This window comes from Rhinopithecus bieti, unplaced genomic scaffold (assembly GCF_001698545.2).
Source record: "Rhinopithecus bieti isolate Rb0 unplaced genomic scaffold, ASM169854v2 scaffold_42745, whole genome shotgun sequence".
Taxonomy (NCBI): domain Eukaryota; kingdom Metazoa; phylum Chordata; class Mammalia; order Primates; family Cercopithecidae; genus Rhinopithecus; species Rhinopithecus bieti.
Window position 1 is genome coordinate 5,311,892 of NW_016819184.1, and position 27,342 is coordinate 5,339,233.

General features: G+C 50.9%; 1 protein-coding gene across 5 annotated transcripts in view; it reads right to left on the reverse strand.

Annotated features, from left to right (window-relative positions):
• LHPP (phospholysine phosphohistidine inorganic pyrophosphate phosphatase) overlaps positions 1-27,342 on the reverse strand; it is a 155,569-nt gene that overhangs the window by 116,194 nt on the left and 12,033 nt on the right. For all 5 annotated transcript variants that reach the window (XM_017858649.1, XM_017858650.1, XM_017858652.1 and 2 more), the window contains exons 2-5: positions 16,798-16,985; positions 12,129-12,282; positions 3,403-3,466; positions 2,339-2,431 (exon numbers count right to left, since the gene is read on the reverse strand). In XM_017858649.1, coding sequence (XP_017714138.1) covers positions 2,339-2,431; positions 3,403-3,466; positions 12,129-12,282; positions 16,798-16,985 — 499 coding nt within the window. The remainder of the gene's footprint in view (positions 1-2,338; positions 2,432-3,402; positions 3,467-12,128; positions 12,283-16,797; positions 16,986-27,342) is intronic.

The window sequence follows — 27,342 nt, forward strand, 5'->3', positions numbered from 1 at the left end:
TATTAATATTAATATTACTTGGAAATGGGGTCTCACTCTGTTGCCCAGGCTGGAGTGCAGTGGCACAATTTCAGCTCACTGCAACCTCCACCTACTGGGCTCAAGCAATTCTCCTGCCTCAGCCTCCTGAGTAGCTGGGATTACAGGTGCATACCACCACGCCCAGCTAATTTTTATATTTTAGTAGAGACAGGGTTTCACCATGTTGGTCAGGCTAGTCTTGAACTCCTGACCTCAGGTGATCCACCTGCCTCAGCCTCCCAAAGTGCTAGGATTACAGGCGTGGGCCACTGCACCCAGCCAGTAAATTTTTTAAAAGGAAAAAAAAGAGGATAGAAGAAAGGAATGTGGCAAAATCTTAACCACTGAATCTGGGTGATGGATACAATGGGGGATGTGTATCATTCTCTCTACTTTTCTGTATGTTTGAAATCTCTCAAAATAAAGAAATTCCGCTCTATGAAGCAAGGTAGTAAAAAGCCAGGTTATTTATTGCTGCAGTTCTCATTCATTCAAAACACAAACCTCTCCTTCTCTAACAGACTAACATGACATTTCCCAGGTGTTTTCTGGGGACTCCAGAGAGCCTGCATCTTCTGACATCTCTATGGATCTCAGGGCAGGTGAAGGTACAGTGTCTAGACTCAAAGCACCATGAGGCACCAGTGTTCTGGACTGAAATGTACACAAGGGAAACATGCACCAGGCTTGACACCGGGGGGACCCCTACCCATACTTCTGCTGCCCACTTCCAGGAAGGCAGCAGGACAGCCTGGGGCAGCTGTGGACTCTTTCCTTTCCTTTTTTTTTTTTTGAGAAGGAGTCTCACTCTATCACCCAGGCTGGAGTGCAGTGGTGTGATCTCAGCTCACTGCAACTTCTGCCTCCCAGGTTCAAGCAATTCTCATCCCTCAGCTTCCTGAGTAACTGGGATTACCAGGCATGCACCACCTCGTCCAGCTAAGTTTTTTTTTTTTTTCTGTATTTTTAGTAGAGATGGGGTTTCATCATGTTGGCCAGGCTGGTCTCAAACTCCTGACCTCAAGTGATCCGCCCACCTCAGTTTCCCAAAGTGTTGGGACTACAGGTGTGAGCCACAATGCCAGCTGCCCAGTTTCTTACAATCTTTCAGAAAACCTGCTGGAGGAGGCTGTGTGTGGTGGCTCATGCCTGTAACCCCAGCACTTTGGGAGGCTGAGGGAGGAGGATGGCTTGGGCTAGGAGTTTAAGACCAGCCTGGGCAACATGGCAAAACCCCATCTCTATGGAAAATACAAAAGTTAGCTGAGGCTGGGCACGGTGGCTCACACCTGAAATCCCAGCACTTTGAGAGGCCAAGGTGGGCAGATCACCTGAGGTCAGGAATTCGAGACCAGCCTGGCCAACATGGTGAAACCCTGTCACTACTAAGGATAAAAAATTAGCTGGGCGTGGTGGCACACGCCTGTAGTCCCAGCTCATCAGGAGGCTGAGGCAGGAGGATTGCTTGAACCCAGGAGGTGGAGGTTGCAGTGAGCTGAGATCGTGCCACTGCACTCCAGCCTGGGTGACAGAGTGAGACTCCAACTCAAAAAAAAAAGGTTTGCCGGGCATGGTGGCATATACCTGTAGTTCCAGCTACTCAGTGGGGGGTCTTGGTTGGTAAGGGGGCACTGAGGTGGCAGGATCGCTTGAGCCTGGGAGGTCCAGGCAGCAGTGAGCCATGACAGCGCCACTACACTGCACTGCACTTCAGCCAGGGTGACAAATGGAGACACTGACTCAAAAAAAAAACAAAAACAAAAACAAAAAAACAAAAAAAGAAAGAAAGAAAAGAAAACCCACTGGAGGACGAAGCCAGACTCACTTAGGGTGGGGACAGGGTAGGTGTAGACAATAAAATCATAACTGATTCTTTTTCCTTTCTAAAATTTAGAAGTTTGAAAGGCAATCTATCCCCAAATAGTCAAAATATAAAGGCTGCAAAATGAGTCACTTTATTATTTCTTCCGTATTGTTGTGATCTTGCTGTTACACTGTCTTGTCAGTGAGATACATTAATACACTGAGAGGACTCATCAATTCTTATCCTTTCAGAGAAGCAGCAAAAACTCAGAAAAGCCGTAGGCATTTCTGCTTCCTGCTTTCACATTGAAAGTAACTTCACTGTTGAAACTATTCAGTGGATTTCATTTGCTGCCTTCCCCTCCTTCCCAGCCGGGTCAGCTCTCACAGGGAGCCCACGCTTGGCTGCCCGGCCAACCCCACAGGCTGCCTGAGTCCTGCAATCCATTCTGAACTCCAGGGCCTCCCTGACGGGGCTGTCTCCCCCGACCCACTTCACAAGGCGCCAACCTACCTGGTGGGCTTCCACTCCTATCGCTTGCAGGGCAGACTTGAAAAACTCAGGAGAAGGCTTCCCCACTACCTCGGCTTTGATGCCACAGGCATACTGGGAAAAGAGAGAGGGACATGGCATGGGTTTGGGATCAAGGAACAGGTGTATGCCCAGCCACGGAAACCCTGTCCCAAATGTGCCCCCAAGAGTCAAGGGCCTTGAAGCAGCAGGATGCTATGGGCCTGAGAACACATCTCACAGGCGGGAGCCTCACAACTCCAGAAAGGGCTGCTCGGGTTGCTCAGGTCGTCTAGCACCAGGCACCCTGCCATTCACTCAAAGGCCTACCCACAGCAGAAGGCATCCAAGAGCTGGCAAAACTACAGGGCTCCCAAGGGCCAGCAGAGCAGTGCTCTGCTCACTCACCTGCAATTCCGTCCTCTCATCCCTTCTCCCCTTCTCCCCTCTTCTCCCCAGCCCACTCCCAGCTCATCATAGGCCTCCTGCGTCAAGCCCGGGGCTCCATCTGCTCATCTGCCTCTCCTTCCCACCTGACGGCAAGCAGGCAGGAGCTGCTACAGCTGTGAGGATGGGATGGGATGTGAGGCTGACCTGGGGCAGCTGATGGGACCTGGGCCAGAGTGGACCTGGGGGAACCCTCCCAGAGGCCTGGCCACAGATGCTCTTGGAAACTGAAGGGGAAGTCAGGAAGGAGGCCAGTGAGGACCCGTCAAGCCTGAGGTGCTGCAGATGCCCAGGATCAGGAATGAGACCAGTGGTCAGCACTGATACAGAAGCCACAAGCCCAAGAAGAGTGTGGCAGAGAGCAGCTGGGAGAGTGGCAGGGTCCATGGCGGGAGAGGGGCTGTGCCCACTGGAGGATGGGGAGGACGGGAGGGAGAGATGGGGAGGGAGGAGGACAGCGAGGGCTGGCCAGGGGAGCCCGGAATAGGAGGGCAGCCTTTGTGGAAACACAAAAGGCCATTCATACGTTAATTAAGCACAGCCTCTTCTCAAGAAAGACCCAAAAAGTCCCAGGTGCCCTCGGGTCTGAAGAGAGCTCGGGACAGAACCAGGGCTGGTACCTCAAGCGCCTTCATGTAGGGACCAACATCCAGCATCAGGCCAGAGGTCTCCTTGTAGTAACGCCTAGGAGAGAACAGAAGGGAGCACGGGATGCTGAGCACAGGAAGCTGAGCACGAGGAGCTGAGCGCAGGATGCTAAGCATTTGGAGCTGAGCACCGGGCCTGTCCTGCTGGCTGCAGAGCCAAGCCGGGGCTGAGGGGCTGTCCAGGCACCACGCTGAGAATGACCGCAGAGGACCCGCACCACAGAGCCTGGTGGCGGTGGCGGCGGCGGCAGGCCGCCACACCCAGTGGGGAGAGCGCAGCAGCCAGCAGCTCCAGGAACGCCATGGGTCACACAGAACGTGCCCCTGCTGTCAGCCTCCTGGGGACCCTGCTGCAATGATTAACAGGGGACCCGGAGGGCAGATGGTTCCAGTTGCTAACACAGAGAATGACAAGTGACCTGTGTCCTGGGAAGGAACAGCAGGTCCACAGGGCATGTGGCGAACCCCTAATTGCTAATAATTAACCCCTAATTGCTGGCTGAAGAAGGGAACTCCATTAGTTCCACAGCACCCTGCTGCATCCCCTATTAGCCAGAGGTCAAGCGAGGTGCCAGGTTTCATGGGTGCCAGATGTTTTTATGAGAAGACAACTATTTTCTCCCCTGTCTCACGGAGGTGGAGACAGGCTCTGCATGAGGGGGCATTCCTTTTTCAAAATGGCCTCACTGCTCTTTGAGCCCAGGGCTGGCTTGGTGGCTGGTTGCAGCCCGGCCTGGCCCACCCTACGATGGCGTCACACTGAGCCTCAGGACACCCACAGTCCAGACACATGGCGGGCCAGACCCGGCTCTGGCTGAACAAAGTCAATAGACTACAACGAGGGGAGAAAGTGGTTTAACCTGCACTGCTCTGAAGACGCAACTCACTGAAACCCAAGAATACGCAAGGGGGCTTGATTCTTGGAACCAGTAAAATGTTTTGCCATCCACCATCCCATCGGTTTCCCTCTCCTCCTGCCACGCCCTTCGGATTTGGGAGACGTGGAGAAAGCACGTATGCAGAGAACGAGAGGGAAGAAAAGCGCATGCTGACTTCAGCATTCAGATCTCGCTGCCTTCTAACGGTGTGACTTTGGGTTGCTTACGCCTGTGGGCCTGTTTCCTAATCTGTAAAATGGACAACATGGATTGCTTCCTCACGGATTGCTGTGAAGCTTGAACAAAATAACGCATGCAAAGTTATTAACTTGGTACCTTGCATGCAGAAACTGCCCAGATGAGATAGGAGAATATTATTATAAATAACCGCTCACCCAGGCTGACACAGGCAATAAGATATAAGCTGAGGGAATGAAAAAATGAACACAGTCCTGTTCAATTTGGGGGGTTGAAATGTGTTATGTGACCACCTGGGGTGTGAAAACTGAGCTCCCTGGGAGCTGCCCCGGGTCTGTGTGCTTCCTCCAACTTCGCCACTCCCGGGGACTCTGCCTGTCCCTTTCTGCCCCGCCTGACGCCTTGAAGCTGTAGAAGCCACCCGGCCACTCCTGTTGGATGAACCGCTCACCCCTGGGCATCCTCCACTGCCTGCCTCAGACACTTCCCAGCTAAACTTACAGGCTGGGCTGCAGGTACCCGCTTCAGCCAAACCCGGGCCTTGCCAGGGCTGGTCCCCTACCACTCCCTTGTTAGGCATCTTTGGAGCTTGGAGTCTCTTTGTTGAAGGTGCGGGCATCTCCTGTCGTGACATGGGCTTGGGACTCTCCACGTGAACCCCAGGCCTGTTCCACAGCCTCTGAGGCTCCGTGCTCTGGGGTCACGACACAGGGATACAGGCTGGCTGGGATGCTGTCAACATGCTCACAGAGAGGGGACCTGAAAATGCTCCCCTTTTTAGAGTGACCCCCAAACACAGGCTTAGAAATCCCTAAGTTCATGTCTTAGACGCAGACTTCAAATGTATATTTTGCATTTACATGGCCTAAAAAAGTACTGCCTTTTCTTTTTCCCAGTTGGACAATCAGCTACTTTGGTCTGATGATTTCCTGATTTTCTGGACCCCTGGTGGGGTCCAGAGTTCTCAGGAAATGGTGAGGGGACACCAGGTTCTGGGGCCTCCACTGGCTGGTGCTGCAAATGGCCCAGGTTACCTTTGTCTCCCTTGGCATTAACGATCCCAGATGCTCCACAGCCCTTTGCAGGACTCGGGGACACTCCCAGCCCCAGGCCTGCTCCCCGGGGACTCACAGTCTGGTGGGGAAGCACAGAGGTCCACAGACAAACTTTCAAGGGCAGGACCCAGGTGATGGGCAGTCTGCTTGAACAGGGCGGGGGACGGGCTGGGGACAGGGAGGGAGGAGAGGCATGGAAAGCTGAGACTAAGTTAAAAGGAATGAAGGGGAGGTCGAGGTCCAGGGAGCACCTTGGAATCTGCTGAGCACCCTGCTGAGGACCAGGGTGGCCACGCCACCACAGGCAAGGCCCTCTGCAGGCCCTCGAAGGCCACGACCCTCGTCCCCTCCTGCCCACCTGTGCCAGGAGAAGGAGGGCATGGAGGTGGGTAGGCAGGGCCTCCCTAAGGAAGTGATGTGTGGAAGTAAGCCAGGACGGAGGAAAGAAAGTACCCCACATGGGAAATGCTTACCCAGCAACAAAAGAAAACGTGAAATCAACACAACTACTCCATTGTGACAGGTACAGCTCTGTTTGGAGCTGAGGATTCTGGGGGCTTCTGGGCCCAGAACCCTGTCCCTCAGCTACCCTGGGGCCAGCTGGAGGAGCTGGAGGTTGGGTGGACGGGAGCAAGCACCTCCCATCATCTGGCAAAACCTCCCAAGGGGACCCACGCGGCGTCACTTCTGCTGGCCTCATGTTCCCTGCAGCCTCTTCTAAAGTGAAAGAAACCTGGATTTTCTTATGTTTAAATTTAGTCCTGGATGGGATTTTAAAAAAACTGAACGTGCAACTTGAAATACACAATCAAAACCTTGTCTTTGCATGCTAATCTTTAGAGTCCAAGGAGAACACGAACTTCCAGAAATCAAAATGAGAAACTTGGACATTTCTTTTTTAAAAAACTGAATCTGGGCTTGATTTTATAGTGCCCAGAATTTTTCTTTATTCCTCATTCATTCAGAAAAACCAAAAGGCATCTTGAGGCCAACTGTTACCTGAAAACATTTTTTTAGAGACACAGCAAATATAAGCACTTAAATTTTTTTTTAATATGAAGGTCCGGTCATCTCCACATACACGAGATGCGACGTATTTCTCCTGTTACTGGTTTAACCCAGCCAATGACAGCCCCACTTAGGACGTGAATGTTCTAGCCACAAAGAGGAACCCGTGGATGCTGGAAAGAAAGGGGGAAGCCCAGGAGGAGGAGTCAGATGCGATTTTAGGCTTTATTCTTCTGCCGTTTCCGATTATTCAGCAGGGCCTCCCTGCAAATGACCACTTGACCTTTCCCAGAAGAGCCATTAACCTTCCATAGTCTGTCGGGTAAACAGCTTAATTTTCTGAGAGCGGCATGACAGAAGAAATTACAAAGCCAATTCCCACTCTCCGGTCCAAACAGATGCCAAATGTAAATCACTCCATTTCCAGGAGAGGGACAGTCTGCCCCGGCGCCTCCACCCACTGCTCCTGCCTCCTTGGTGTGAACCGCTCAGCCTGTGCCCCTGCGTCCTGCAGTGTAGGACAGGCCTTACCAGCAGTGACCCACAGCCGAGGCCAGCACGGTGATGGCAGCTCTGCGAGGGTCCTAGGGCTGTCCTGAAAAGCTGGGACCTAGCCCCGAAAACTGCCAGTTCCTTTCTCTGGTTTTTAAACAACCAGAACCCCTGTCAGCAGAGATCCCACTAATCTCCCACTTTAAACAAATCCTTGTCTACTATGACATTTGCTGCAGTATTACAAAGCTGAAAGAGACTGCTTCCGTTTTTGTTTTTTTTTTTTTTTCCTTTTTCAACAATATAACTGTTCTGACTATTATTATCCATGATCTGGAATAGTGGTTTGTAATAATTATGAGACTACTTTTATTTTTTTCTTTTTTGTAGAGATGGAATCTTAGTATGTTGCCCAGGCTGGTCTTGAACTCCTGGGCTCAAGCCGTCCTCCCACCTCAGCCTCCCAAAGTGCTGGGATTACAGGCATGTGCCACCAAGCTTGGCATGAGACATCTTTAAAGAAAAAAGTGTTAACATTGACGAATCACAACAGAGCTTCTTCCTTATGCTTGTTCTCTAGTGAGGTGGGTGTTGGTGCCTCAAAGGCCTAATGGGTCAGCCCGGGGAAATGAGGGAAGAGGCCAGGTTCTGTGGCTTGCTCCATAGCAGCGACCTAAGTTGCAATGGGTGTAAGTTTAAAAAGGGACTACAAGGGTTAATTTAATATGTCAACTTGGCTGGGTCACAGTGCCCAGATATGTGGTCAAACATTATTCTGGATGTTTCTGTGAAGGTGTTTTTGGATGAGATTAACATTTAAACTGGTGAACTAGAAGGAGGAGAGTACATTCCCTTCCACAATGTGGGTGGACCGCATCCAACCAGTTGCAGGCTTTACTAGAACAAAGACTGACCTTCCCCGAGCAAGAATTCCACAGCGCACGGCCTTAGCACTCCGCGGCCATGCGTTCCTGAGTCCCCCGCCTGCCAGCCCTACCCTGCAGATTTTGGACTCACCAAGCCTCCACAGTCAATCTCTCTCTATATCTATGTTCTGTAGCTTCGGGCTTCTCTGAGGAACCCTGACTACATACAGGACACATTTTATTTATATGAGAAACACACTAGGAATTTTTAGTTACTATAAAGAAAATCCTCTTTGATTTCTTGAAACATCTTTCACTTGCCCATTTTTGATAGAGACAACAAGCGTGAAGAAATACTTCTCTACTTTGAGAAAAACAGCAAACGGCGCATGATCAATGGCAACTGACTCTGCGGTCTGGAGACAGGGACAACAGGGAGGGGTGGGGTCTGTGGTAAACTGAAACTAATGGAGGCAGTGGCTCCAGCAACGCCGCTGCGTGTGCAGGAACGTGAGGCTCACTATCTTCAAACCTTCTGATTCTTCAAAGAATCCAGAAATCTGGATATTTTGTGTAAAATCTCCCCATTTTTAAACACAGCCTCAAAAATACATTTAAGGTTTTTTTTTTTTTTTTTTTTTTTTTTTTTTGAGATGGAGTCTTGCTCTGTCACCCAGGTTGGCGTGCAATGGCATGATCTTGGCTTACTGCAACCTCTGCCTCACAGGTTCAAGCAATTCTCATGCCTCAGCCTCCTGAGTAGCTGGGACTATAGGCGTGCACCACCACACCTGGCTAATTTTTTTATTTTTAATAGAGACAGTATTTCACCATGTTGGCCAAGCTGGTCTCAAACCCCTGGCCTCAGGTGACCTGCCCACCTTGGCCTCCCAAAGTGCTGGGATTACAGGCATGAGCCACTGTCCCCAGCCCACATTTAAGGCTTGTGTGGGCAAAAAGTCTGCTCTAGAATGTAGCTTAGAGGTAACAAGCACAGGGTCTGGGGTCGGCCATGCCAAGGGGCGCTCCTGGTCCTATCAACACTCAACGGCTGGGGACAGCAGCTTATTTCATCTCTTGTGGCCTCAACACCCCCACCTGCAAAACGGCAATGACCTGCCTAGAGCCCACAAGGTTGTAGTCAGAATTACACAAAATGGGGTACACAAAGTGCACGGCAATGGCCAATGGCCAGATAAAAAGTCCCTCCATCTGTTCCATCAGTTGGTCCCATACAGCAAGCAGAGGCAGTGAGCACTGTCACCAGAAGCACCAAAGCTGGAAAACACTTCCTCTGCCATGGCCTCGGAATTCCCACACTTCATGAGAAGCTGAGGTAGACACCCCAAAGGATCCTTGCAACCCTAGGAGCCTGCGGTTCTAGAATTCTAGCTGTGCAGAACCCTGTGATTCTAGAATTCTAGGCTGTGCAGAATAAATCTGTGCAGCTTTCTGGAAACAACTTGGCAACATGCCTCAAGAACTTCAAAAATACTTGTTCTATAACTGTATCCGGAGATGTCATCTGAAATGCACCAAGAGGCTCATCACAGCCCTACTATGGTGAAAAACCAGGAACAATCTAGATGCCATTAGCAGGGATCAGTTAGAAAAAAATTGCCCTTTCCAGCCCTGGACCCTACAGCTGCAGAGATGTTGATGCCTAAGAAGAACCAGACTGCTATTTATGAACTCCTTTTTAAGGAGGAAGTCATGGTGGCCAAGAAGTATGTCCACCTGCCTAAGACCCAGAGCTGGCAGAGGAGAATGTGCCCAACCTTCATGTCATGAAGGTCATGCAGTCTCTCAAGTCCTAAGGCTGCGTGAAGGAAGTTTGCCTGGAGACACTTCTACTGGTACCTCACCCACCTGGGTATCCAGAATCTCTGTGATTACCACCATCTGCCCCTGGAGAGGGTGTCTGCTATCCCATGCCACAGCCATCCGGAAACTGGCAGGCTGCGGCCTAAAGGTCTGGAGCGTGACCAACCTGCAAGACCCACAAGAGGGGAAGCCAACAGAGACACCCACAGACAGGGAGAGACACCCTCAGATGAGAAGAGACACCCACAGATGAGGAGAGATACCCACAGACAGGGAAAGACACCCACAGATGGGGAGAGACACCCACAGGCAGAGAGAGACACCCACAGACAGAGAGGCACCCACAGGCAGAGAGATACCCACAGATGGGGAGAGATACCCACAGATGGGCAGAGACACCCACAGATGAGGAGAGATACCCACAGATGGGGAGAGATACCCACAGACAGAGAGACACCCACAGGCAGAGAGAGACAACCACAGAGATACCTGCAGAGACACCCACAGACAGGGAGAGATACCCACAGACTGAGAGACACCCACAGGCAGAGACACCCACAGTCAGAGACACCCACAGATGGGAGACACCCACAGACAGAGACACCCACAGATGGGAGACACCCACAGACAGAGACACCCACAGACAGATACCCACAGAGATACCCACAGACAGAGACACCCACAGACAGAGACACCCACAGAGAGAGACACCCACAGATGGGAGAGACACCCACAGACAGAGACACCCAGAGACACTCACAGAGATACCGACAGAGACACCCACATACAGAGAGACACCCACAGACACCCACACACAGAGACACTCACAGAGAGAGTCACCCACAGAGAGACACCCATAGAGACAGACACCCATGGATACCCACAGAGATACCCACAGAGAGAGATGCCCACAGATGGGAGAGACACCCGCAGACAGAGACATCCACAGACAGATGGAGATACTCACAGACAGAAAGAGACACCCACAGACAGAGAGAGACACCCACAGACAAAGACACCCACAGATGGAGCGCTGTCCCCCCTGGTGTCAATGAGAAAGCTGAGGCTGGGGCTGGGTCAGCAACCGAATTTCAGTTTAGAGTATTTGGTCGTGGATGTGGTCAGCTACCTCAGTAAAACTGGCGAAGGTTATTTTGCATTGAATAAACTTATAAGCAGAAAAAAAAAAAAGAAAAAAATTACAAGAGGCTGGGTGTGGCGGCTCACACCTCTAATTCCAACACTTTGGAAGGCCGATGCAGGTAGATTACAAGGTCAGGAGATCGAGACTATCCTGGCCAACATGGTGAAACCCCGTCTCTACTAAAAATACAAAAATTAGCCGGGTGTGGTGGCGGGCACCTGTAGTCCCAGCTACTCAGGAGGCTGAGGCAGGAGAATCGCTTGAACCCGGGAGGTGGAGGTTAAAGCGAGCTGAGATCACGCCACTGCACTCCAGCCTGGGTGACAGAGCGACACTCAGTCTAAAAAAAAAAAAAAACAAGATAGCCACACAACAGATAACTGTGCCCCAAGACATATCCATTTGCTGCATGCTAAGTCATTCACAAATACTGTTTGGTGAACAATAAAAAATGGGTGACAAAACAAGGTCAAGTGTGACACCAACGCTGTGAACACCTCCATCCATAATGGTCTATTCGCACAGGAAGCTACTTGTGAGGACATACACCAAAATAGTGACAGGTGTTTTCCTCGTGCGGTGGGACTAAAAATATTTTCTGGTTTCTTCTTTTGCTCATCAGTATTGTCTAATTTTTCTTCAATGAACATGTGCTATCACAGTGTAAGAAAATGTTAAAAATAACCAACACTTTTGTTTAAGAAAGAGATGGCAAGGCACGTGCTAGAGGCTCAGATAAAACACTGATCACAAAATCACACCTTTACAGAGACAGTGATCTGTGGCCAGAGACTGTCAGTGCCCAGACTGGGTAGGCCTCAAGCCTATTTTTTACTAATTAGACAACCCTGGAGAGCATTCTGCAACATCCTGCTGCAGCCTATGCAAATGCACCTTCTCCTTCTTTGCTCTAAACTTGGGACAATCAACAGCTGGCCTCTGAGATCTCCAGAGGATCTCCATCTGCAGTGACGCCCTCTCCTCGTCTAGACTCCACGTGGAAGCCTCATCAACCAGTTCCTGAAGACAGAGTGTTCCTATTTCCTACAGAAATGATTAAAGGAGAGGAATAAAGAAATGAAGAGAGAAAGCATGAAAAAGGGAGGGAGAAGAAGGTCACCGGTGCTCCCCCCACATACCCTTCTGCTTCCTTCTCTGCCTGATTCCACAAGTCAGAGACTAGCACAGCCTCATCTAAAGCACTGAGAAATGACTCTCCCTGGAGCCAACTTACCCTTTTCCCAGTGATATGAGCACAGGATTTTCTAGCTCCATGAGCACCTGGAAGGCGTTATTCATGTTCTGATAAGAAAAGCTTTCTCCTGCGTCTGCGATTACCACACAGTTTGGGTTGGATGTGTCGATCTGATCAAATTCTGAGCGAACTCCTGGAAAGAGAGAGAGAGAGAGTGCAACGGAGCCCTGGGAGGATGTGGCCTACCTCCCCGTCTCCTACAGGGATACCTTTCACATGTCCTCCCCCTTTCTCAGGTATATTTCTTTCTGATCCTCACAGCTACCATGGGAGGTGGACACAGAAGGGTGTTATTCCTATTTGACAGAGGAGGGAATCTGGCTCCTCACTGAGGGCTTATGAGGAGAAAGGTGGACCCACCCAGGACCCTCCATCCCAATACCGCATCAGCCCCAGGAGCTCCCTGAGGTCACTATCGCAGGCAGGAAACCCACAGCTTTGCAACTGAGAAGGAAAATCTGCTCAGAAGACACTGAGAGCCTGCAGCAGGAGGAAACGGGGCTGCTTGCAAGCCTTGGAGGGTTGGCACTACTGGTCCCAAACTGTAAGAACCGTTGACACATTTCAGGCGACCCCACACATATGTCCTGAAGAAAAAGCAGAATCCATCCCCACAGGCCCAGTTCACCAGCTCCCTTAGGAAACTCTCTTCCTCCTTCTCCTTCTTTGTCTTCTCCCATTTTAAATTAAAATAGGAAAATTTGCAAGGATACATCAAATCATTGGCTTTGTGTCTTCAGATCCTAGAAGAAACATGCTGTCATATCTCTTAGGATTACCTGTCGACCTTTCTAAATTAAAAATAAACTGAGGCCAGGCATGGTGGCTCATGCCTGTAATCGCAGTACGTTGGGAGGCCAAGGTGGGCAGATCGCCTGAGGTCAAGAGTTCGAGACCAGCCTGGCCAACATTGTCAAAACCCTGTCTCTACTAACAATACAAAAATTAGCCCGGCCATGGTGGTGGGCACTTGTAATCTCAGCTACTCAGGAGGCTGAGGCAGGTGAATCACTTGAACCTGGGAGGCAGAGGTTGCAGTGGGCTGAGACTGTGCCACTGTATTCCAGCCTGGGCAACAGAGTGAGACAAGAAAGAAAGAAAGAGAGAAAGAAGAAAAGAAAGAAGAAAAGAAAGAAGAAAAGAGGGAAGGGAAGGGAAGGGAAGGGGAGGGGAGGGGAGGGGAGGNAAATGTCTCTGGGCAAGTGAATGAACAAACATTGTGTTACATGCATATAACAGAATACTAGCAAAGTCAATTAACAGAATGAAGTATTAATACACAGCTACATGGATAAATCTCAAAATAAGTATGTTGAGTGAAAGATACCAAGCAAAGCTTACACAACTCAATTTATATAAAACTATCATCACAATGAACAGGCAACCTACAGAATGGAGAAAATTTTTGCAATCTACCCATCTGACAAAGGGTTAATATTCAGAATCTATAAAGAACTTAAACATATTTACAAGAAAATAAATTAGATACATAAATTAGGGGGGAGGGGAGGGGAGGGAAGGGAAGGGAAGGGAAAAGAAAAGAAAAAGAAAGGAAGGAAGGAAGGAACTGAAATACCCAATGGGATACCATTTCATACCCACCAGAATGGTGAGAATTAAAAAGACTGATAACGCCAAGGTCTGGTGAGGATACTGAACAGCTGCAACAGATGGAAGAAGTGTAAAATAGTACAATCCCTCTGTAAAAAAGGTCTGGCAGTATTTTATAAAGGTGAACATACACGTACCCTATGACCCAGTAATTTCACTGCTAGGTATTTACCCAAAAGAACTGTGTAAGAATGTTCAGAGCAGATTTGTTCATAATAGACTAAAACTGGTAACAATCCAGGTATCAACAACATGTGAATGGATAAACTGTGGTCTGTTCACTCAATGGAATACTATTCTGCAATAAAAACGAACAACTCTGCTGATACAAGCAACAATATTGATGAATCCCAAAAACATTATGTTGGGTAAAAGAAGCCTTACACAAAACACTACTGTGACAGAAAGGGTTAACTCAGCAGGACTAGGTTGCTCAAACCCTGTACATTCCAAAAAAGGCCTGTCTTCAGGACTGGCTTCTGGGAGATAACCTCTGAACCACGGCAATGTCCTACCTGATAGGAGGGGTTTTGTTATGCTCAAGGCCTTGGGCCCTGCTCTCTCAGTCTGGCCAGATCATTTATGCTAACAGCTTGGCTTATGGTGAACACCTGTTTGTGTATGCCTGAAGCCCTGGCTGAGCTGTATCAGTTTGGACTCTGCAGGGCAGGAGACTGAGTTGCTAAGGTCAGTCATGCAGGTGCTAATGTCTACACAAAAACCCTGGACACTGAGGCTTCAGTGAGCTTCCCTGGTGGCCAGTGCTTCCCACGTGTTGTCATACATCATTGCTGGGAGAATCAAGTGTGCCCAGTAGGACTCCACTTCAAAGGGACAACTGGAAGCTCACTCCTGTCTTCTCCTAGACTTTGCCCCATGTGTCTCCTCTCTTTGCTGAATTTAATCTTTATTCCTTCATGGTAATAAGTCTAACTGAGAGTAATACTTTTTCAAAGTTCTGTGAGTCCTTCTAATGAATCATTCAGCCTGGGGGTAGCACTGGAGGCCCCAGTACAATTATAACTGTATGATTCTATTTACATAAAATTCTAGAATAGGAAAACTTATTTATAATGAAAAAAAATCCAAACAGTGGTTGCCTCTAAGGGGACAAGAGGTAGAGATTGCCTGGGCAAGGCGCGAGGTAGCTGTCAGAGCTGTCAGTGATGGTGATGGTCTAGCTCTAGCTCTTCACGGGGCTGGGTTCCATGGGTGCAGCATGTATTCGTCAAAACTCAGCAAAAGTACACTTGACGTGTGTACATTTCATTGTATGTATATTTTACATCAACAGGAAAAACTGTAAACAAATACTGAACTCTAATGCTATGCTAAAGTGTTTAGGGGAGTATACCTGTGTCTGCATTTTACTCTGAAATGCATCTAAGTAATAACATGGACAGACAGATCGAGGGATGGACAGATATAAAGTGAAGAAAATATCAAAAAATGTCATTGACAACCTAGGTAAAGGGTATAAAACTATGCCAAGGCAGGGGACGGTGGCTCACTCCTGTAATACCAGCACTTTGGGAGGCTGAGGTGGGTGGATTACCTGAGGGCAGGAGTTCAAGACCAGCCTGGCCAACATGGTGAAACCCCATCTCTACTAAAAATACAAAAATTAGGCAGGTATGGCGGCACGCACCTGTAACCCCAGCTACTTGGGGGGCTGAGGCAGAAGAATCACTTGAACCCGGGAAGCAGAGGTCACAGGGAGCCAAGATCATACCACTGCTATAATCCAGCCTGGGTGACAGAACGAGACTCTGTCACACACACACAAAATAATAAAAAATAAACTATTCCAAGTAAAAATTACTTGAACTTTGTTGTATGCTTGAAAATTTTCACAAAATGTTAGACAGAAAATCCACCAATTGAAAAAAAAAATTCCAAGTCTGAAAACAAGGGTCTAGTTATTGAAAACACGGATGCAGGATTACAGCTGAGGAAGGGTATTCATCCTCCCTCCAGCCTCCCAGCTTTGTCATCTGCTTGTCTGATTCACTGGCCAAGGCCACCCTCCAAGCAGATGCCCACCTCCCTCTCCTGCTGGCTTCTTCCAGCTCTATTCCCAGGTCCAGCAACCCTTTACTGAAGGATAGGGGAAGATAATTTTTCTTAAATCTTCTTTCTTTGAAGACCATGTTCTAAAGACACTAGCAGGGATCCTAAATTACAGAGAAAGCATTTTGAGAAACATGATTTTTAAAGGCCGGGCATGTCAGCCTTCACTGGCACTAGGTCTATGAAGTCAACATTCGGGCTTTCCAGGGGCACCCGCCACTTCTTGAGAGCCCCACCTTGCCCTGGAAAGGAAAACCATGCTTGCCTCTGCCTAGTGGTTTGTAAAAAAAAAAATATCAAGTTCAGAGGAAGGAGAAGGCACAGTGGACCAATGGAGAAGTGTCTGGAATAGCTAATGTCTCTTCTTTTTAAATATTCAGGAGGCACCAGATAATATTGTTCCTTCTGCTTCATTCCAAAAAATCCTCCCCACTGAGGGTCAAAGGGGCTCTCTGTTCTTGCATTCAGACTAAAATCAGGATGCAAACCTTGTTCCTACAGCCATTTGCAAACTGTTCCAAAGAGCAGGGCTGGTTTTCACATAGTTCAAGGCTATGGTGCCAGACGTTAGAAGCTATGGACCTCAATGTAGCTTCTCACTGATAGTCTCTCGCGCTTTCTCTCTGTCGCTTTCTCAACAGGAGCTAGAACTCCACCCCCTTGACAATTCCCTGGTCCCTTGGTCCATCCTAGATCAGGAAAGAGAGCTTAGGATTTTCCTCCCAGGAGCCATCCAGAACCTGCTCTAAGGACCCTCTGGTGTGAGGCCAAGGAATGGACGGGGCTGGGTCTTAACTTCCCCAGCTCCCAGCAAGAAGTCCCATGAGGTTTTTGCCCCCCACCCCTGAGTGTTGGTGGCCTAGCTCAGTCAGCGGTCCAGCCCCATGAAAGAGGCCCTCTGCACAGCCCCCACCCTGGGAAAGGCGAGCTTTCACCCCCGTGAGGTCCTGGTGCCCAGCAGGCCTACCGTCGTGGATGAGCAGGTATGGTCGCAGGCCTCGCTCCTTCAGGATCTGGCAGGCGGCCGGTGCCGGGGCGGTCACCTCCCTCTCAGAGATGTCAAATCCCAGCCTCCGAAGCTGGCCCACCAGCTCTGCCCGGGACTTCTGCGACTCATTGGTGCAGAACCTCACCTTCAGCCGGGAGCCCTTCAGTCTGCAGCAAGGGAGACACAGGCCCGGGGAGTCAGTACGTGGAGTGTGGGGCCTCTGAAGGAGGCTACGCGGTGCTTCTCGGAGGGCATCCAGCAAAGTCCAGAACAGGCCAGGCCACTGCGAGCCCCTGAGGGGGCCCTGGCTGACCCCGGGTGTGTTTGGACTGAGATTTCTGAGCTGAAGCAGACCCCTTCTCAGAGGACCCCATACCACGCCCCAACTCTTTCCATCCTCACTGGACTTCATACACCTGAGGCTCCCTGAGGTTCCTCACTGACCTCCCTTTTCATTGCCCCTCCCCCTGCCTGGGATGCAGCTCTGTCCCCCCGCATCTCCACCTGTGCCACTTCTTTATTTTTTTATTTTTTTTTATTTTTGAGACAGAGTCTCGCTCTTGTTGCCCAGGCTGGAGTGCAGTGGCATGATCTCAGCTCACTGCAACCTCCACCTCCCAAATTCAAACGATTCTCCTGCCTCAGCCTCCAGAGCAGCTGGGATTACAGGCGCCTGCCATCACATCAGGCTAATTTTTTGTATTTTTAGTACAGACGGGGTTTCACTATGTTAGCAAGGCTGGTCTCGAACTCCTGACCTCAGGTCTCCCAAAGTGCTGGGATTACAGGTGTAAGCCGTCGTGCCTGGCCCACCTGTGCCACTTCTACCCAGCCCCTGAGAGCCATGCAATACCTCCTCTCCACAATCCTGCTCAGCCTGGCTAGGGGCCACCTCTGAGTGTCCACAGCTATTTCTCTGTCCCTTTCCACCACACTTAGCATTTCCACTTGCAAACGAGCTGTACACATCCACGCCTTACTAACTCTGGATCCATATTTCCCAAAAGGTACAAAGGCAGATGGCCTGAGACAAGGTTTGTCTTCTCTTCACTGTCAATGGAGAAAGGTTTGCCAAAGTCATCAGGGACACCAACTATTCCGGAACGGACAAACAGGACCTGGACCCTGCTCAAACCCAGCCTGGAGGTCTCATGAACTTGAGGATGCTGCCACTGGCCGGCGGCACCGAGCTTCTTCCCTCCTGACTTCACAGGAGACCCGCGAATCCAGGCTGCACCTGGGCAAGTTCTCAGAATGCACCAAATGAAATAACATCCACCCTTCTGCAAACTATCAGTGAGCGCCTACTACATGCCTGGCACTGGCCAGTCATGAGCATGGACAAGGTCCTGGATCTCCAGGCCACTATCCAGGGTGGGGTAGGAGGAGGGCACCAAACAAGAGACCCCACGAAGGAAGGGCAATTTGTGACTGATAAGAGAGAGGCGCTATTGCAGAACATAAACAGGGTGAGCAGACAGAGGGTGACAAGGTGGGGTAGGAAGACCAGGGGAGGCCTCCCTGGGGAAGCAAGAGAGAGGGCCAGGGTGTGGTGCTTCTGTGCAGGGAGAGCAGGCTGGAGGACCTGGTGCCCACCAGGAAGGGACCCGCGCACGTTAGAGGAACCTGCAGAGGTGGGCGGGGTGGGTCACTCAGACCTGGGGGGAGGGTGACAGGCCAGACCTGGCTCCCTCACCCAGATCACAAGAGCCCTCTCTGGACAAACTGGCCCCAACAAGGCAGTAGTCATATCTGACATCTGCATCGAGCTGCAGTGTGGACTCGTGGAAAAGACATCAAGCTGCAAGCCCAAGGGCCGAAGGTTTTAAGAAACCCTAGTAAAATTAACCGGCCGTGCTAATTGCATCTGGCGCCGTTCTCAGACAGGTCCGAAACACACATTTCACTGAGCTCCAAAGATGTGGATGTCTTGGCTCTTCACCTATTCTTTCAAGCTGCATATTTTTTACAATCTAAGCAAAACAGCAAAACAGTGTTAAATGTGTCATTTAAAATTTATAGAAAATACACATAGAGAGGAGGCATGTGCTCAAGTTTTGTTTACAGATGTGGCCCCAAGGAAAGGAGTACATGCACATTCAACCCAGTTACTAGAACTACAGCTTGAAATCAACTTCCATCTGAGCAAGTGAGACCCAACTAAAAACTCAACTCAAACTGAACCCAGAGTGAATGGCATTTATCCATGTTATGGGTGAGGGACCGAAGCCCAGAAATGTCAAGGGCTTTCTGTTCCTCCTCTTGAGCCTGAGACTTTGGAGGTGGAGCTGATATCTACTCACAGTGGAGTCAGGAACAGGAAATCGGCACTCTGGAGCTCTCCCGCATAGTGGGGAAAGGACACAGCCCAGTGTGGGGTCTTAAAGACTGGGATTCAGGCCCAACCGGAGACCTGAGGGACGGACAAGGAGATGGCAGGAAAGGGCAGGCCAGGTGGTGGGAAGGGCAGCCCACCTTGCGCACAGGCAGGTGTGCACTGGCCCCGCCCTCTCGGATAGAAAGAACTATCCGAGCAGCGTGGGGTATGTGGAAGGTGGAGCCAGAAAATGAGGCTGGAGTGGAGAACCACTGAGAGGGCAGATAAGGCAGAGCACAGTGGCTCACGCCTGTAATCCCAGCACTTCGGGAGGTTGAGGTGGGTGGATCACTTGAGGGCAGGAGTTCGAGACCAGCCTGGTCAACATGGAGAAACCCTGTCTCTACTAAACATACCAAAACAAACAAACAAAAATTGCCAGGTGTGGTGGCGGGGACCTGCAGTCCTAGCTACTCAGAAGGCTGAGACAGAAAAATCGCTTGAACCCAGGAGGCGGTCACAGTGAGCTGAGCCACTGCACTCCAGCCTGGGCCACAGAGTGAGACTCTGTCTCAAAACAAAAAACAAGAACAAAAATACAGGTAGATAGGCCAGGCACGATTCCCCACTACTGAGGGAGGGCCCCAAATACAGCCCTGAGTGGTAGTGACAGCTACTGGGAAAAGGTGGCAGGACTCAGGCCAATGTCCCCTCCTCCTCCCACCGTCCGGTGTAACATTGCCACACCCCGTCTCTCTCTGTCAGTTTTTGTGTATAACACTAACCAGCGTCTCCAATCATCTGATTTATGCATCTGTTGTGTTTCTTACTGGCCTACGAACTCCAGGAGTTTAGGCATGAGTCTGCTCGGGTCTCCTTGGCATCCCCAGGGCTTTCCACAGGGCTTGGCACTTTACAATCCCTCAAAAACATTTGCTGAATGACTGACTGATGGAGAAGTCTAAATGACCTCACCCGCTACTTCCCTGAGGGTGTCCTAAGCCTGCAGCCTCCTTATAACCCCCACCAGAAACAGACAGGCTTCCGTGATGAAAAACATGTTTCCGCGCTGAAATAAGCCTCCAGACCCCCAGTCGTGGAGCTGACAGGTGCAATTTAGGAAGAAATGTGTAGATCTGCTGACCACATAGTGAATGCAGACAAGAGGTTGGCAACGTCTTCCTCAATAGCACAAGTGATTCATTCCTTTCTTACTATCTGTCTTTCCTAATCAGAGGTTTATGAATTATCAATTACACTTACTGGTTAATTGCCCTTCATAAAGATAGCTTTTTTAATTTTTAAATTAGGCAGTTAATATATTGTAACTAATAGCATCACCTTGTACATTATGGATAGATCTCCATTGATTGGCACCGGGAACGTGTGACTCGGACCCCAGTTAATGGAGCAGTTGAGTGAAGAAGTGCAGGGGGTCCCCGGGGACTAATTATTGCTAATGAATGATGATGTGACCTTCTCAGAACAGTGAGCAATCGATGTGACAGTGAGATGACAGTGCCTCACATCTGTTATTCCAAACACAACTTCAGATGTGGACGAAAGATGAGTCAGTCACAGAACTCACTTTGGGACTCTGGAGCCACAGGCCTCCTTTGAGATGCTGACAGAAGTTCATTCAACCTATATGTTCTTACAATAGCAAGTACTAGTTTTAGAGATGAAATCTGTCCCTGAAAAATCTGATGTGAAATGCTAGGGTAAGCGCCCTCCCGTTGGGTTCTGTCTTTCTGTGCCCCGGACCACACCCCCCTTTGAGCAGTCACCAGAGACCCATTCTGACCACCAGGGACCAGCCCCAGGTTGCCTCTTCCTTATTTTAAGCTACTGAAAATAAAGTAGGCACTATTGTTTAAAGAGTAAAATATTAATACAACATTACACTGAGCCTTGCCTCTGGATAAGGACGGTGGTGTCACTCAAGATCCATGATCTGATTTTGTCCTCGTGCCCAAGGTATTTGCTGTCCCTTATGCACATCCCCAAGGGCCAGGTGCCTGGCTCGCAGGTGGCCCTCAATAAGTCGTACCCACTGGGCAAATGAGCCTATGAGGCAAGAACCATTATCTCCACTCTAGAAGGAGAAGATGGAGGCCCCAGGAGACAGAGACCTGACCAAGGTCACACAGCTTGTAAGCAGCAAGGCCTGTGAGCCCAGACGGGGAGTCCTAACCCCCAATGTGACTGCATCTGGAGATGGGGCCTTTGTGGAGTAACTCAGATAAAATGAAGGCATAAGGGTGGGACTTCCTCATGATAGGATGTGTCCTAGGAGGAAGAGACACCAAAGAGCACTCCTGCTCTCTCTTTCCATGAAGGCACAAAGAGGCCGTGTGAGCACACAGCAAGCCGGCACCTGCTTACAAGCCCAGAAAAGGGACCTCACCAGAAACTGGCCATGCTGACCCCTGATATCAGCCTTCCAGTCTCCAGAACTGTGAAAAAATAAACATCTGCTGTTGAAGTCCTCCGTCAATGGCACTTGTTATGGCAGCCCAGGCCGACTAGGACAGCTGAGGAAGCAAATCCTTGTTATCCCTCAGTGGGGCCTGCCACAGGATGCCACAGACTTGGCCTTGGGAGGCATGGAGTACAAGAATTCCAAAATATCAGGAAAGCCCTAGTCAGGTACAGCTCCAGGACCCCAGCAAGCCTTGCAAAGAGCTGCACCAAGAGCCCCTGCAAAGAGGGACCAGTCCAGCTCTGGGATGGGCTGTTTCCCACCCCACCACCCAAGAACTTTGGGGAAGGGGCCTTCTGCAGGGTCCTGGCTGCCAGACAGCCCCTCTGAGACCGTGGCCCCCACCTCAACATGCTGCCTCCTCCCCAGGAGTCCCATGAGAGTGGGGATTTGCTCCCACTTCCTGTGGCCAAACTGGATCTTTTTTTTTTTTTTGAAACAGAGTCTCACTCTGTCAGCCAGGCTGGAGTGCAATGGCACAATCTTGGCTCACAGAAACCTCCGCCTCCCGGGTTCAAGTGATTCTCCTGCCTCAGTCTCCCGAGTAGCTATGATTACAGGTGCCCACCACCATGCCTGGCTAATTTTGTATTTTAGTAGAGATGGGGTCTCACCATGTTGCCCAGGCTGGTCTTGAACTCCTGATCTCAGGTGATCCACCTTCCTTGGCATCCCAAAGTTCTGGAATTACAGGCGTTAGCCACCGCGCCTGGCCTAAGCCACCACGCCCAGCCCAAACTGGATCTTTGAACTGACCTTTACCTCATCTCAGCAGGCCAGGACGAGCCTCTGAGTGACAACGTCGCCTGGGGCAATTACCGTGCATCAGATGAACCGGCCCTTACAAATCACCTCGGACTCTCCACATCTGCTGGCTGTCGGCATCTGCCAGGAGCACTCACCCGCAAATAATGAAAACCCTCTCATTACTGTTCCACAGCAGGTAAAGTGTTAGGACAATTATTGGACATCCTGAGTGACCTTGGGACAGCTCAATAGCTGGCCTTCTGAGGACTGCCGAAGGTCTTGAGGCTGGAGGGAGCAGGGGCTCCCTCGGAGGGGAGGCTGGACAGGAGGTGGGGCGCCGCAGGAAAAGGGCAGGATGAGCCCCTCCCAGCTGGGCCCCCTGCCCTCCAGCCCTGGTACTGGTCACCTTTGTGTGACCCAGAGGCCCTTGCAGCACCCTGAGTCCTTGCCTTCACGCTCCCCTGGGAGCTGGCCCTGATCATCCTACAAATTAGGGTTCACATGCCTCTTTCTCCTGGAAGCCCCAGAGCCATGCGCCCAGGCAGGTCCCATCCTCCCAGCTGTGCTCACACAGCCCTTGGTGCTGCTCTGGTCCTGCCATCACCACCTCCCTCCTCTGCCTCCTCTGCAAGCCCGGGGCTTGGGGCTCGGAAGGGCAGGGCTCTGTCTGCTCAGCACTCCCACCATGCCTGGTGTCCAACCACAGTGGAGCCAAGGTCAGCACCTGGGGGCACCCTGGCACAGGACCAGCCCCATCCTCAGCGACCAGAGCCTTGGTTTACCAAGAGAGGAGTCACTCCAGCATCTCCTGTGTAGGGATGAGGGGCAGTGGGCACCCAGGTCAGGGTCTCAGAGGCCAGAGAGGGGCCACCAGGTTCTCAGGAGTACACAGGGCTGCAGGGAACCCTTGGGGTCATTGTCATCAAAAGGCTCAGGTTGGCAGCTCATAGGTCAGAAGGGCTGTCTGGCCCACAGAGTGAGGCTGGAATTTGAGAAATGTCAACTCACGGGTTCACAGGTGCCGAGACTGGCAGGCAGTGAGTGACTGGCCCTTTCCTGCAGCAACTTTGCCGGATGCTCTCTAGAATCCTGTCCAAAATCTACCCAGCACAGTACCCAGTACCCAGCATAGTAGGTGCTTTACTGGGAGAAGCAAGCACCTAACTGACCAAATTCCAGATCTGATGGGCTCACTTGGCAATGGAGAAATTCACAGCCAGAGGAAAGGGGTGTGGAGGCAGCGGGGCAAAGGGGTGAAGGGTTGGTTCCCAGGGAGCGAGGTTGGGAGGGGCAGCACTTTCCCACATCAGACTTCAGACTTCAGCCTCCCTAACTCCCAGCCTGCTCCTGCCTGCTGGGGCCACATCACAGACATCACCTGGTGCGCTGGAGGGTCCCTATTACTACTGAAATGGGAACCAGTGCAAAGAAATACAAGCTCAACGCCTCAGTTTCCTCAGAGAGGGGAAAGGACATTGACCACCCCCCTTTCCCAGGGGTTGTAGTGAAAGGAGATGCAGGCACAGCACCAGCCCCAGGCCCTCAGCAGCCCCAGTGGCACCGAAATGTTTGTTTTGTTTTGTTTTGAAATGGAGTCTCGCTCTGTTGCCCAGACTGGAGTGCAGTGGCACAATCTCAACTTACCACAACCTCTGCCTCCTGGGTTCAAGTGATTCTCCTGCCTCAACCTCCCAAGTAGCTGGGACTACAGGCACGCACCACCATGCACGGCCAATTTTTGTATTTTTAGTAGAGACGGGGTTTCACGATGTTTGCCAGGCTGGTCTCAAACTCCTGACCTCGTGATCCGCCCATCTCGGCCTCCCAAAGTGCTGGGATTACAGGCGTGAGCCACCGCACCCGGCCTTGAAATGTTTTTAATAACGGGGCCTCTGGGCAGTGCTAGCCACTGTCTAATTTTCAGATCTTCAGTCACTCCCCTTTGGAAAGCAATGGAGATTGAACATGCACGTTTGGAGAACTGAAACCCACAAAGTGCTCATTTCCTCCAAAAATCCAATTTTCCACAACAGAAGGTCGAGCAGGAGCCCCGTAAGCAGGGCAGAGTTGTTTTTTCAATAGAAATATACAGTTATTCACATACGCCCCGGGGATGCCCACGCTGATGTGGGGATGAGCCCACCCTGTGCCCCGCACCATGATGCACACCAGCTTGGGCTGAGGGACAACCTACAAGTAGGAGTAGCAACAGATCGGCATCTGTCCCCCAGGAGTGGGGTCTGGCTTCCCACCCTGGTGCGCGCACAAGGCTCATGGAGTCTTGAGCCCTAGCCATAAATGGTGTGATGGTGGTGCCCAGCCTTTCAGCTCTCCAGGGCTGTCATGAAGGAGACGAGGTAAAGGCTGCGCACAGTGGAAACGCTATGGGCCCTTGGCACGGTGCAGGCCTCACACTGGCTCCAGCTGAACCTGCTGCACTTGCTCCTCCTGCCAGCTGACGGGCCAGGGCAACCCTAGCAGTTAAGGCGGGCAGCCAGCTGCTCCCCGGCCCCTACTCACGGACTCCTCCCCATGGTCCGCTAGACACTGTTGAGCGGCTGCACACAGTCTTGTGTCATCAGTGTCCAAAGTTTGAATGGAGAGAAGAGACGCAGTGACGCAGGAGCTGGGCCCTAGCTGGGCCTCCTGGTCTCGGTCAGCTGGGCAGTGACCTGAGCGGGGCGGCAATGAGGTCACGCTGGGGCAGGCCCCCAGCTAGGGCCCTTATCAAACACGCAGCACACCTTCCCGTCCCTGCGCCTCCTCACCTGCCCGCACAACTCCCATCTAGAGTATTCTCTGAAGTGCCTGTGCCACAGAGCCCAGATCACAGGAGCATGTTGATCCCATGAGCATTGATGTCCCAGGAATCAATAAACACAATTTAGAATCAAGTGCATGGGAATCGGCAGCCAGAGACCTTGGAGACCACGCAGCCCGAGTGGCTCACTTCACAGAGGGGGATACGAAGGCCCAGAGGGACAGGAAATGCCTCGTGGCACGTGGGGGTGGAGGGGTGGGGATCCTGGGTCCTTTCTTCCACTCCTCAGCCTAGGAGCCTCAGCAGCAGCCCGACGTCCCCAAGGGCCACGGCAGCTGCAGGGGACAAAGGCCAGGCCTCTGTAAGTAAGGTGGGAGCTTGGCTCAGGAAGCAGACACACCTCCTCCCTGTATGACTGTGGCTTGTCACCTAACCCTCTGCAACCTGTTTCCTCACCTGTAAAATGAGGCACTGACAGTAGCTACTGGACAGGGCTGTCATGAAGATATTTTTTATTTATTTTATTTTATTTTTGAGACAGAGTCTCACTCTGTCACCCGGACTGGAGTGCAGTGGCACAATCTCGGCTCACTGCAACCTCTGCCTCCCAGGTTCAAGTGATTCTCTTGCCTCAGTCGCCCAGGTAGCTGGGATTAAGGGCACCCGTCACTATGCCCAGCTTATTTTTTGTATTTTTAGTAGAGATGGGGTTTCACCATGTTGGCCAGGCTGGTCTCAAACTCCTGACCACCGGCTTATGCCTGTAATCTCCAGCGCTTTGGGAGGCTGAGGCAGGCGGGTCACCTGAGGTCAGGAGTTTGAGACCAGCCTGGCCAACATGGAGAACAACATAGTGAAACCCCTTCTCTATTAAAAATACAAAAGTTAGCTGGGTGTGGTGGTGCACACCTGTAATCCCAGCTATTCAGGAGGCTGAGGCAGGAGAATCACTAGAACCTGGGTGGCAGAGGTTACAGTGAGCTGAGATGGTGCCACTGTACTCCAGTCTGGGCGACAGAGCGAGACTGCATTTCAAAAAAAAAGAAAAAAAAAAAAAAAAAGACATGAGAAGCACCTGGCACATTTCGAATACTAAATAAATGGCAGTAATTACTGTGGTGGTGACAATGACAACCACGTATCTGACAAACCCAGTGTTGGGGTAGGTACATTTTGAGAGGAAGCCAGGTGCCCAGGGAAGCAGGCCAGCAGGAGGAGCCCAGAATGCATTGCCCAGGGGCACCTTTAGGAAGAGGGGGAAGTTGACACCAGCAGGGAGCCCAGGGTGAACTGAGCCCCAACCATGGCTACAGCAGCGCCTAGTGACTGGCTCCTCCCCCACCGAGCCCCACCGGCATGTTCACGTCAAATCCTCTTGACAATCTGAGAGGTGGGTTCAAGTTTCCACTTACAGATGGGACCCGCGGTTTGGAGATGGGACCTGTGGTTTGGAGGGGCTCAGTGACTCATCTAGGGACAGAACTGGGATGAGAATCCTTTTACGTTAGCCTCATGGAAATATAAGCAGATGTGGACAATACAGCTCCTTGAGCAGAACTGCGTGCTTCGGTTTAGCATGTGCACTGAGTTCAACAACTACAAGACTTCATGTGGCCGGGCACGGTGCTTCATACTTGTAATCCCAACTCTTTGGGAGGCTGAGGTGGGCAGATCCCTTGAGCTCAGGAGTTCAAGACCAGCTTGGGCAACATGGCAAAACCTTGTCTCTACTAAAAATACAAAAATTGGCCAGGTGCAGTGGTGTGCAGCTGTAGTCTCAGCCACTTTGGGGGCTGAGGTGAAAGGATTGCTTGAGCCCAGGAGGTTGAGGCTGCAGTGAGCCAAGATTGTGCCACTGCACTCCAGCCTAGGTGACAAAGTGAGACCCTGTCTCAAAAAAAAAAAAAAAAAAAAGGTCTGCTTATTGGAAAAACCACCCACTCTTCAAAATTATTTGCCCCTTCAACAACAAAATGCTCCTTTAGCTCCTGGATATGGAATAAGTACAGCATTGGCTTTTATCTCCTCATAGTCTAAGGTAAAAAGGAAAAGAAGGCCGGGCGCGGTGGCTCACGCCTGTAATTCCAGCACTTTGGGAGGCCGAGGTGGGCGGATCACAAGGTCAGGAGATTGAGACCACGGTGAAACCCCGTCTCTACTAAAAATACAAAAAATTAGCCGGGCGCGGTGGCGGGCGCCTGTAGTCCCAGCTACTCG